Genomic DNA, 12,811 nt, shown 5'->3' with positions numbered 1-12,811 from the left:
GTCTGTTGAGGTTGTTGAGTGGTCACAATCCCATGGTTCGGTCTGGTGAGGTTGTTAAGTGGTCATAATCCAATGAGTCGGTCTGGTGAGGTTGTTGAGTGGTCACAATCCCTTGGGTCAGTATGGTGAGGTTGTTGTGTGGTCACAATCCCATGGGTCGGCCTGGTGAGGTTGTTTTATAGTCACAATCCCATGGGTCGGTCTGGTGAGGTTGTTGTGTGGTCAAAATGTCATAGATCAGGTGAGGTTGTTGTGTGGTCAAAATGTTATGAGTCAGTATGGTGAGGCTGTTGTGTGATCACAATGCCATAGATCAGTTTGCATGGTGAGGTTGTTGTGTGGTCAAAAGGTCATGAGTCAGTATGGTGAGGTTGTCGTGTGGTCAAAATGTCATAAATCAGTTTGCATGGTGAGGTTGTTGTGTGGTCAAAAGGTCATGAGTCAGTATGGTGAGGTTGTGTGTGATCAAAATGTCATGGGTCAGTATGGTGAGCTTGGGTGGTCAAAATGTCATAGATCAGTCTGCATGGTAAGGTTGTTGTGTGGTCAAAATGTCATGAGTCAGTATGGTGAGGTTGCTGTGTGATCAAAATGTCATGGGTCAGTCTGGGGAGGATGATGTGGGGTCAAAATGTCATGGGTCAGTTTGATGAGGTAGTTGTGTGGTCAAACTGCCATGGGTCAGTTTTGGTTAGGTTGTTTCTACGGTCAGAATGTCAGGGGTGAATCAAGTACTTCTGGCCAGACAATATAGTTGTCAAGGCTACCAAGGTTGAAATGGGTCAGTTTGCCAACAATTTTTTTAGGCTATCCTCTTTGACCAGTGGTTGATGGTCAGTTTGCCAATGGATTGGCCGGATTATTTGATTATTTGGTTGGAAAACGAAAAGTCAGAATATTATTAACACATTTATGTTCAGAGTCTGATCACATAACGACCGTGAATACATAGTGACGGTGTTGTCCGCATTTTTTACCGGCAAGTTAACCTGTTCAGGCATGGCCAGTCTAACAAGTCTCACTGGACTAACAAAATTGTGCATTTGCAAACGGGAAAATTATCGTCCAATCTCAAAGCAATAATTAAGTGAGGGAAACATTTATGGGTACATTGCCGTAAAATATGCCTGCTATAGATCTTCTTTACAATGACTTAAGTAACAATTTAAACGCCGGGTCCTCTCTGGCCGAAGGGATTAGCACGCGGCACAATGACCCAGGAGCCTCCCACCAATGCGGAAGTTTTGAGTGCTGACTTCCCCTTTGGACGTGCGTGGGAAGGCCTGTCAGCAACCTGCGAATGGCCGTATGTTTCTTGCGGACTCTGCCCGGTTTCCTCCCACCATTATGCTGACGGCTGTCGTAAATATTCTTGAGTACGACGTAAAATACCGATCAAATAAATAAATTAAAACGCCCGTGTGCCGGTGCAGTGTAAAAGACAACACCACAGAGAATAAAACTGATGCAGTGATGGCAATGTGATAGTTGGTCACCTGTAACCAGTGAAATACGGCCTCTTGTTGATGTACCTCAGTAGTCTAATTGTTCATGTAAGCAGCCTACTTCACACGGCTCCTAGCGTCATGGCTTCGGCAGAATTAGACTGTATCATTATCAATACCATTAAACCAGGGCAAAGGCATCAGGCCTGGGGGACGATTAGTCCACGGGTGGAATCCTTGTTTAGGCCTATATGCAGGAATACAGTATAAAAAGACTACGGTATAGCTATAAGAGGGTAAAACTAGAGCAACGACGACAGTGTGGATTTGACGTGATCAGTGAAGTCATATGTTTGAATTCACCTCTCCCTGTTGTGAGCGCGCGAATTTACGTGAGAGATGACCGCTCGCTAAGTGAGCCTACATGTAGTGTCATCATGTTGTCTGGGGCCTTTTACAACTCGATTGTTACCTATATAAGCAAATGTGCCATGTGTATGTCAGTCGGGCAGTTCTTTCTTCTGTAGGACAATCCTACATTTGTGACACATTTCAAACAGTGATATTTTAACGTACTTATTTTATCATCTTAATAGTTTTCTTTTAATTAACTCTCTGCATGTATGCTTTATGCATGCCGTTCGCCCTATAAATAGTGTGGAATATATACCGGTAGTTATATAAATGTTTAATTTGTTTATACCCTAGTCACAGAACTGATGCCAAAATGTTATGAAAACCGATTTAAATTAAAGTTTCTTGAATCTTGAATCTTGATATGACCAAGAGAAACAATAGCTCGTATTATTACAAAGTTATCTCCCCTTCAGATCTCTGCAAAACGAAAGAAACTTTTCAGCTACGCCAACTCGGCATTATTGATTTGTAATGATGTTGCTCATAGATAATGATCTTCCATTGATTGACGGTCGTGTCGTTTATTAAGAGAAGTATTTTGGAGTTTTGAAAGGATTAGTTGTCCGCAAAAACTGTCTGATGTCTGTAAGACTCAGAATCAGACTTAGTCCTCCTGCTATTTTACAACAACAACAACAACCAATTTGAAGATACCGGTACGTGTTTATGTGCCTAGGGAGCCACAGACGTACATGTAGGTGATTTTCCATAAACTTTTAAATCCGCATTAAGCTGCTAAATGTTTTCAGGATTCAAACATACGCTTACACTCGCGGCCACACTTAAATAAGCCTAAATCAGCCAACTAAATATTTTCCATCCATGTATGTTTTTTTCTGTTCACCTTTTCGCCTTCTATCAATAATTAAGGCATCAGCGTTTAAACTCATTGAGCTTTAAAATAAGCCATATCATTATCAAAGTCAGCTGCCCACATTGTTCTGTTTCCCTCCCTCTCCTGACTTTAACAAATGCAGTTGAAATGAGCAGTAGAGTTGGGAAATACATGTACTGGGATGGTTTTCTTAAATTTTCAGTGTTAAAAACCTGTGAAATATTTTGATTTCAAAATATGTGTCTCTGGGTTTATTCTATTGGTTATCCTGTAAAACTAGAATCATACATTATACCTGAGAATTCCTACTTTTTCCACATATCAGGCCAGTTTACTCTGTTACATGTGGAAGAATGTGTGTGTTTGAAACATGAATGTGGACTGACAACTTGTAACTCTTTATATTTGAAACAGACAGAGCACACAGTGGTAGTGGAACACAGGCTACAGACAATTATGGATGCCAAAGAAATCAAGTCAACCCTGAAGGCAGCTCGTGAAGCTATACGCCAGAAAGACTTCAAGGAAGCTTTGAGAAACTGTAAGGTGTGTATGAAGACTTTACATTGATCAGCACTGCTTTAAACTGTACACAGATTTCTAACAGGACACACTTTAACAGAAATATATTTTCTGTTAATTTAAAAATCTTCTCTTAAATTTTTTTTTAATTGTAGATTGTAGATATATATGTTGTATTGGTATGAATTACTTTCATGTACTGGGAAAATTTTGGGAAAATGACCTACCGGTACATAATATCTGAAAGCAGTTTGAACAATTTTTATTGATTTCCTTAAAGATTCTGTAAGTTTACCCACCCAAAGCAGTGTGTTTCGATTGTGTTAAAAAAATTCCATGTCTTGAGGAATTTGGAAGTTTCCATTCTTCTCTCAAAACTCATGCATATAATTGTTAGACCTGGTTCTACATGTAACATATAAATTCTCATCACGATATTTCGAAATACCGCTGTTAACAAAGAACATTTCAAAGAGTCATTTGATTTCATGAGAAATACACCGAAATTATAACCAGAATAGTGCTACATGTAATAATACTTTTTCTCCAGCGAGAAAGTGTAATGAATTGTTGACATGAATTCATAGGTTGGATTGTAATTTGTTGGAATTGTCTAAAAGTGATAATAGTACCTCAAAAATCGCAGAGTTAAGCTGCACAAAATGGGTGTGTTCCTTAGTCTGTTATGACTGGTCCTAACGTGATCAGAGTTCTATATTCTGTTGTGTATATATGTTTTCTTCCAGGCTGTTTTGAAAGCAGACAAGGACAACTACAATGCCCTAGTGTTTATTGGAGTAGCCGCTGAGGGCTTAGAGCAGCCAGACCAGGCCATTAAAGCTTTTGAGAAAGCCACAGAGATTTCCCCAGAACAAATCCTTGCTTGGCAGGTAAAGTGAAAGGGCTGACATTGCTGTGATAGCTAAGTGGTGTAAAGTGTTTGTGTCAGATAACCAGGTTCAGGCACTTAAAATTCTGAACCTGGAATCTGGCATGCAGATCAAGAACTGGGGCCTTCATGGCCAAGGGGGTTAGCATGCCAGTGCGGCGCAGTGACCCAGGAGCCTCTCACCATTGCTGCCGCTGTGAGTTCAAATCCAGCTCATGCTGGCTTCCTCTCCGACCGTGCGTGGGAAGGTGTGCAACAACCTGCAGGTGGCCATGGGTTTCCCCCCAGGTTCTTTCCTCTCACCATATTGCTGGCTGCCGTTGTATAAGTGAAATATTCTTGAGTATGGCCTAAAACATCAATCAAATAAATAAATAAATACATCAAGAACTGGTTGACCTGAGTTAATATACAGTGATAAGCTAAGATATTTTACCTGGATTCTTGTCATTGTGTTCCAGTGAGCCAGCACAGTAAATATGAGATATTGTTGGGATATCACCAAAATAATGTTGACATTAAGCCTCTGCTGTTCTTGGATACCTAGAAATACATAAAACTTCATTGCACTTGTTCAACATTCTTGTAAAAAAGAAGTTGTTTACCTTTTCCTTTTGTTGCTCCTTAATTGTGGACTTCAGTGTCATACAGAACCACGTCTTTAATTTTTTAATGAAATTTTTTTGTTTATTCACAGGGGCTCTGCAGTTTTTATGAGAAGTCTACAACGCAGGAGCACAGCCAGGCTCTAGTTCCTGTCTACGAGAAACTAGTCACATTGTATCAAGGGTGAGATATTTAGTGTGTATTTTGGTGTCATTTGGAATCCCACTGTAAAAACTGCCTGTCTGAGCTTGTCTGTACCTCACAGACTGTGTAAAAGCATTGTTTAAAGGGATAGGAAAAGGATGGGGATTGGCTAATTAAATGTACATTCTCTAAAAAAAATTTTTTCTCAAGCTTCCTCATCTTGCGAAAAAAAAAAAAATCCAAGAAAGTGTAAATTAGCATTTCTTAGTGTGACATGAGCAGTCATCTGACTACATTTATATTTAGTTTGATTTTGATTGATTGATTGATTTAAGGGAGGAGGCGAAATGGATCGAGACCATCAATAAGCTTGCTGAGCTGCACAGCAAATTAGGGGCTCTGGACAGGGTATGTATTGTATTAAAATACAAAACTACATGTAGTTACAAAATAGTATATTCTTTGTGATGATGCCGAGGCCACCTCCGGGGAAAAGATATACCTTGTGTCCCAAAACATACTTGGATAAAGCTGGCTTTTGAACTTGATGCACATGGAAGACATGACCAAAACAAAACTGGTCAATATTTGAAGCCGTGAATATTGCATAAAAGCAAATCGCAAAGCAGAATGAAAGAAATTGGTAAATGTGCAAAAGTTTCGTGGATAAGCTGTTTTTTGAACTTAGTGTACATTTAAGGGGCCATGAAATAAATCTGCAAACAAAATTTAAAATTTTTTAAACTGTACATATTTTGCACGGAAACCAATCACAAAGCAGAATTAAAGAAATTCTTAAATGTGCAATACATGGATAAAGGCAGTGTTTGAACGTGATGCACATATATGGGACCATAAAATGAATATAAAATCAAAATTTGTCAATATTTGAAGCCGAAACTGTTGCACAGAAGCCACTCACAAAGTGGAATCAAAGGCATTCTTGAATATGCAATTCTCATGCAAAGAGCTACTTAGTTCTCATTGAAAAAGAGTATTTTTTGATGGGCCATGAAAGAAAGTACATGTAAACATCTGTCCATTTGAACCTCATGTTATTAGTAAAGTTGTAGCAGATTGTTCTAAGCTGTGCAGTTTTAAGCAACTGTTACCACTACGTATTTCCTTGGATGTGTAGATAGAGCATCTGTGTATTTTTGTCAGGCGTCATCATGTTATCACAAGGCCCTGAAGGCTATCACGGACCCAGAAAAACAGAAACCCATCTGGAGGAAGCTCGCTAACATGTTAGGATCATCTCAGTCACTTACACCAGATTTGGAGAACATGGTATGTTCAAGAATTATACTAGCATAGCTTTGTGTTGAAAAACCAAAAGTATAAAAATATCTGTGGAATGCATCCACATTGTTTTCCACATAATAAGTGGGAGTGTGGTCGAGTGGTTAAAGGTGCTTGCCTTTCAATGACAGTGGACACAAGCAGTACAGGTTCAATCCCTTTGACAAAAAATTTGTACCTTTCTTAGCTGTCATTGCTTCTGGGGCCTTTGTGCCAGCCAGCAGTTGACAATGCCCATGTGACCTTTTGTGCTGTCAGATGTTCATTGAAGACCACTTGGTTTCCAGCAATTTGGTGTGGGGAAAGATGGTCAGTGATTTTGTCATTGATCGGTGGTTTGCACAAGAACTATGGTTTCTTGCACCTGTAAAACTGACCACCAGTGTACAAGTGAAAAATTCTGGAGTATAGCATTAAACAACAATCAAATAAATAAATAAATAAATAAATAAATATAATTACCCTATTTCCCAACCTTTTCGCATATGAAAGAACAACTTTTAGTCCAATTGATGCACATTTTAAAGTTGATTTTGGATTGGCCAATTTTAGGGCTTCACAGAAAGTATAATTTTATCAGTGTAATGCCTTCAGAATATGTTTGGATAAACATCTTGCAAACATGCTGAAAGGTTGAAGAATTACAGTAGCTTCACCAGTGGGGGGGTATTTTTGCCATTGTTTGTCTGCTGCTTTTAGGTAAAAGGTTATACACAGATTTGGAGGAAATTTTTGCAGCGCTTGGTCTTTGGTTTAGGATCAAATGAATAATAGGTACACTTTTTTGGGAAGGAGGCTTTCCACTCTAAAAGTCATATACATCCAGAAGAAGCTGAGACATAGGAATATTTTGATAAGAATAGAATAAGCCCGAGATTATTTTACTATAGATTATTTTATTATTATACTGTAAACAGTTACTGGAGGCTTACAAGGTCATGCTGACATCGGACGAATCTCAGGAACAGGAACAGTTCATACAACCATACCTGGAGCTACTGAGAAAGGTGATAATCTTGAATATATGCCGTACATGTATAGTTATCGAAACAAGGTGAGAAACTGAAATAGTCTTGTTCATACAGTCATATAGTTAAAGTTACTGCAAAAAGTGAGAAATGACAATATTTCTCACTTCATAATAGTAATACATACAAATGTAGAGCTTGTGCAAAAAAGGAACATATTTTATTTTTATATTTTCAAGAGTAAGTTGATATATATACAATGAAAAAATGTTTTTTTCTCTGCGTGTTGTTTTTAAAACAAGCATGACGTTTGGTTTTCTTTATGTTGGAAACAGAGTGATGATTATGCTGAATTGGAAAGTGAAAGTAATCGCCTCAGCAGTTGTTACCCCAGCTGTGCTTATCCTCTGGAGGCTGTCCTACAACTTCAGCTGGATTCTCAAATAGGTAAGTCTTTTACTTTTGCATCACTTCTAAATTGAAGTGAAAACCTGTTAACTTATTGTGGATTTTTTTCTGAATATGCATAGGAAAGATCTTGTCCCCTGAAGTCCACAAGCCCATACAGGTTGTCTTAAACATAGATATCTGGACCACATATACATGTTTATACTCAGTACATCTCTCTGTCTTTCTGACTGTCTGAATTTATTGGTGTTTAACGCTGTACTGAGAAATGTTTCTCTTATACGACGGCGGCCAGCATTGTGGTTGGAGAAACCGAGCAGAGCCCAGGGGAAACCCACGAGCAGGTTGCAGACAGACCTTCCAATGTGCGACTGGAGAAGAAGCAAGTATGAGTTGGACTTATAGCTTTGTATAGATGACTTGTACTTGCAACTTCTGGAGTGTGTCTGTCACTATGCGCATTGCACCATGGAATTCTTTTATTGGAGGATCCCACAAGACAACAAGTGCTTACACAAATGCACAAGTGATACATTCAGTTGTTATGCTCAGCTTTGTTTAACTTCGATGCACAGGGCTCAAACAGAGATCAGCGGAGAAGGTTGGTGCTGTGTGTGAGAGACTGAGGACAATGGGAAACCAGAGCTCTGTGTTAAAGTTGGGGGAAGGCTTTCTCAACATGATTAACAAAGACTACACCAGAGCTCAAGCTTTCCTAACTAAAGGTAGTTATTTATTTATTTAGTTTATTTCATTGGTATTTTACGTTGTACTCCAGATGCAGGTTTGCTGGCAGACCTTCACATGTACGACTTTTCTGGAGCCTGTCTCCTAAATGCGTTGAATCGTTCAGGCCATGAATCTGCAATAAAAATTATGTTGAAGAAATGGACTTATACTCAGGCTACATTTACACTTACATATCAGTCATGCATCTGCATCTGTGAAAATAATTGTATCTTTAGAATGTGTTTTCCTTGTCATTTCCAGGTGTCAAGAGTTGTCCATCAGTTATCTCTGGCTATGTTTACCTGGCAGAAGTACTGAACTGTCTCTGTGATTACAAAGGTGTGATCAGCACCTGTGAACAAGGTCAGAGTTTAAAATTAGTCTGTATTGATTGAATGACTGAAAATCTGAGTCCTTGTATTGGTACGTACACACATGCTTTGTGTCCTACCATTTAAAAATTGTGAATTTCTTCATTTAATTACTAAGAAAAAGAAATTTTTTTTTTCTTTGGCATGATTTGAATAGCAAAAACTCTTGTATTAAAAGTTCTTCATATACCCTCCATATTAATATTCCCTTAATGTAAAAACATTCTGTATTGCATATTAATTATGATGTATTTGGTTGAATATTTTAGCCATAGGAAAACTGAAGAGTAAAGAAAAACGGCTTTCTTGTCCAAATAGTCTTGTAGAGGATCATTTGAACCTTCTGACAATAAAGAGCTATATCTGTCAGCGGACAGAACTAACTTTGAAGAAAGCAGCGACTCTTCTTGAAGAGGTAAGCTTTTTCTTTCTTCTTATATTTCATAAGAAATATAAATACACTTAAAGATCCTCACTGGTAATTTGCCAGATCTGAATAGCCCCTGACTGGTGAGGTCATTGGCTCAAATCCCTCTGTCGTTAGTTTGACTATCAAGTAATAAATGTTCGTCTTTGACACTTAAACTTTTTTTAGTGTGCAGGTCTTTAAAATTGACAGTTTGATCTTTTCAGATGACCAATAAAAATCCTGAGAACCAGGAAATTCTTCTGCTGTTGGCAGATGTCTATCTGAAGCAGGGGGAGATCACCAAGGTGGAGGTTAGTTTCATTTTTTCTTCTGAGTTTTCAAATGATGTAATTACTCCCTATCAGTGTTAATTTTTATCTAGGTAACATGCCCATCTTGCCTTATATTTTTCCATTGATAATTTGATTGGCTATAGATTAACATCTTCTTTTGTAAGTGGGGTTCCAAAGTCTTTTTACAAAAAAGAAGTATAGGACACCTGTCCTTGTTCAGTCATTTTGGCAAAAATTCACCTGTGATCAGGCACCTTACAATGAATGAACGATTATGGTGTAACCTTACTTGAACATTATTGCAGACATAGTGTGGAGAGAGTGTGTTTAAACCAGGAGGCGGTAAATGGGTTTTGAAATGAAATACCTAAAATAAAAAGGCATTGCACTGTTTAAGGAAAGGACTGCGTAGAAACACCTTTTAAAAAATGCTTTGACATTATTGTGTACTGTTATACTGTAGGAGTTCCTGAATACACACCAGAGCATGCTAACTCATGCCGGTAATGTGAGTGCTTTGACATTATTGTGTACTGTTATACTGTAGGAGTTCCTGAATACACACCAGAGCATGCTAACTCATGCTGGTAATGTGAATGCTTTGAAAGGGAGAGTGGCATTTGCCAGAAAGGATTTCCATACAGCCATTCAACAGTGAGTGTTACAATATACATGCAGATATATATCCACAAAATATGACAAATAATAGTCCATAGTAAATGTCATACTTACCCTTCTAGAAATAATACATTCGTATAAATGCATTCAGTTTTGGGTAATAGACTCACTTTATTTACACTGTTGATGCTAACCTTTTAACTGAAAACCAGGACTTAGGTTTGCACAGCATATACACTGTAGATGTTGCAAGGTTTTTCTGGGCTGTATATTTATCAAAGATTATTTCTTTGCATGAACCGTATGGCAGTCCTGAAAAATGTTGCAGAATTGTCATATTGTTGTTTTAGAGTTTTATTTCATGACTGAGGCTTTTTAAATTAAGAAAAACAAGGTACTTGTTAGCCAAGGATCTTGGCTGTGATCTTTTAATACGGGGTTATTTGGCTAGCGGTCCCCATGTATCAGTATAAACAAGCCACTTGTGTATGTAGCCACCATGGATAGTATTTAACACACAAGCGCTGTTCAATAGTGGCCTTATTTTATTTTGTGTACATCACACATCATCTGTTGTTTTTAAGTCTTGAGCAGGCTGTAAAAGAAGATGGTTCAAGGAGTGAATTTTTTTTCCAACTTGGATGTGTTAATTGGTCAGTTTATGAGACAGCTGACCCAAGTGACCAATCATTTGCTGAGAAATCCTTCAAGCAGTGGTTGCAGGTATGTAGATTTAGGTGCTGTGCGTTATGGAAGCTTCATACGGCTGAATTTTGTAAAGGGTTGTGTTTTGTAATTTTCATTTCACATTGCATTTTTCTCAAACATACTAAAATCTGTATTACGTGTATGAGGTGCAAGATTATCCAAGCTGCAAAACTTAGGAAATTTGAGGAGAAATCGGAAAATCCTCCGAAATAGTGGATTTTTTTTATTACTATTTGATGAGTTACATGCAAATATGTTAATATAGCTTATCATGCCTAGTGCAAAGAAGTAATGAAGTTATAACATTTGGCATCTATCTAAAAAAATTACAGGATTTGATATTTTTGTCATTGTAACCAATTATTTCTCTTTGGCCTGTTGAGTATTTTACAGACCTGTATATTTTTGAGTCGAGCATTTTTTCTTTTATTCCCTTTTGTTTTCTCATTTTCAGGCTGCAAAACTGAATCCTAACAATGCAGAAGTATTCAGATGTTTAGGTGATTACTATGCGACTGTGCAGAAAGATTTATTGTAAGTATCATAAATGAAGTTAGCAGGGTTTTGCAGGGCTGGTCTTGTGGTATGTCATTGTGTAATATGTAATACATGTACATGTGACAAAATTGTGTGAGACAATAAAACAGATGTCGGATGTGATCGTGCATTGTGGTTTATCAGAAATTTTGCTTAAAGTGAAAGACAGCAGCTGACTAATGTTTATTCTATTTTATTTTATTAATGTTTAAAATGAAAAACTACCATTCAAAGTATCTTAAACCGGCATTAAATATTTTTTAAAATTGTTTTCAAACCAGTAAAAGTTTAGTGAAACTTCGTCTTGTCACAGCTACTGAGGAGATGAATGTGCTTTGGGCCGAGATGGTATGCTGCTGTCTGAGATAATTTGTGATACTGTCAGTGAATATTACACGGCTTGTAAATCAACTGATTTTATGTCTGTGGCGATCCGTAAATGATACAGACCTGCCCAACGACACTGTGAAATGGCCCTTTGGCTACATGTAAATAAATTGTTTTAAATGATCTTAAGATGATGTCTTATGCAGTATTTCTGTGTTATGATATGTCACTTTATGGAGTGAATGACTAAAGTCTACATCACAGCTTAGGTTGCTCAATCTTATAACAACGTGTTTGATTGGATAAAATTTTCAAGATGGCTGCCTCGACTCACACCTTGCATTTGTGCAGTATTGTCATTTTGTTCTACATGTTATTCTTTGAAATCTCATTAAAATAATAAAGTATGATACTTTTTAGAAAGCTTGACTATCCTGCTTTTGACTGAAATGTGTTTTAGCTAGATGCTGTATTGTCCTTCAATGTTATAAATAACCAGGAAGCCTGAGTGATGTTAATTGTTGTTGATGAGAAATTTTGGCTAACAAAACGTGAAACATAGTTTGGAAAACTACATGTATTATAAAGCAGTGTGTTGTGGCTGCTATGCTTATGGTTGTTAATGAGAAATATTTCCATTAAAAACTCATGAATAACCAGGCAGCCTAAGCATTGCTCAATGTTAAGAGCAGTACAATGTTGATTTTATTAAATAATGCCTATTAAAGTATAACATCTGAAAATCCAGGAAGGCTAAGCGATGTTACCAGAAGTCTTTCAACCTGAACCCTGGAGACGAGAAGACAGGTGCTGCCCTCTGTGATTCGCTAACATCCACAGGGGAAGAGGTAAGCAATGCTAGTCTGACATTGTCTGCCACTGTGCAGAAATCAACATTTGACATCTTGTCTAGAAATGTCTTCGTGTGCAAAGTCACAGGGGTAACTTGTGGCAACAGCCATATTTGATATTTAAACTCTTATTTCATTGGGGATTTTAGCTGCAATGTAATCATTTCAGGGGGGATTCAATCTGCATTTTATTTATGTCATAGGTGATTTAAAATGTATTTTATTTCATTGATATCCAAGGTGTTCAAAATGGGCAAGTAGCAAGCTGCAGGCAGCTGTCTAATGCCATTCCTGTAGCAGCCTACTTTGAATATCCTTACTATTTAAATCAATAGTAATTGTGGCATAATTACTTTCAATTCAGCTGCCTACTTTTGAACTCTGACCTTCTCCAATTCTAAATGAAAACTCTGGATATCAGCTGGATATTAG

The 12,811-nt window shown here is 37.7% G+C and overlaps 1 protein-coding gene across 1 annotated transcript in view; it reads left to right on the top strand.

The window, feature by feature from the left end:
* The first annotated feature begins 2,298 nt into the window (after positions 1–2,298).
* Positions 2,299–12,811, top strand: part of LOC135473455 (tetratricopeptide repeat protein 37-like) — a 29,656-nt gene continuing 19,143 nt past the window's right edge. The window contains exons 1-16 of the mRNA XM_064753305.1: positions 2,299–2,556; positions 3,112–3,243; positions 3,966–4,109; positions 4,806–4,897; positions 5,194–5,266; positions 6,023–6,148; positions 7,078–7,167; positions 7,464–7,575; positions 8,112–8,261; positions 8,527–8,628; positions 8,906–9,051; positions 9,270–9,356; positions 9,886–9,992; positions 10,541–10,679; positions 11,119–11,198; positions 12,277–12,376. Coding sequence (XP_064609375.1) covers positions 3,154–3,243; positions 3,966–4,109; positions 4,806–4,897; positions 5,194–5,266; positions 6,023–6,148; positions 7,078–7,167; positions 7,464–7,575; positions 8,112–8,261; positions 8,527–8,628; positions 8,906–9,051; positions 9,270–9,356; positions 9,886–9,992; positions 10,541–10,679; positions 11,119–11,198; positions 12,277–12,376 — 1,638 coding nt within the window. The 5' untranslated portion in view covers positions 2,299–2,556; positions 3,112–3,153. The remainder of the gene's footprint in view (positions 2,557–3,111; positions 3,244–3,965; positions 4,110–4,805; positions 4,898–5,193; positions 5,267–6,022; positions 6,149–7,077; positions 7,168–7,463; positions 7,576–8,111; positions 8,262–8,526; positions 8,629–8,905; positions 9,052–9,269; positions 9,357–9,885; positions 9,993–10,540; positions 10,680–11,118; positions 11,199–12,276; positions 12,377–12,811) is intronic.

The sequence above is a fragment of the Liolophura sinensis genome, chromosome 8 (assembly GCF_032854445.1).
Source record: "Liolophura sinensis isolate JHLJ2023 chromosome 8, CUHK_Ljap_v2, whole genome shotgun sequence".
Classification (NCBI taxonomy): Eukaryota; Metazoa; Mollusca; class Polyplacophora; order Chitonida; family Chitonidae; genus Liolophura; species Liolophura sinensis.
Note: the sequence above shows the minus strand (reverse complement) of the source record. Positions and strands in the feature narration are given on the sequence as shown.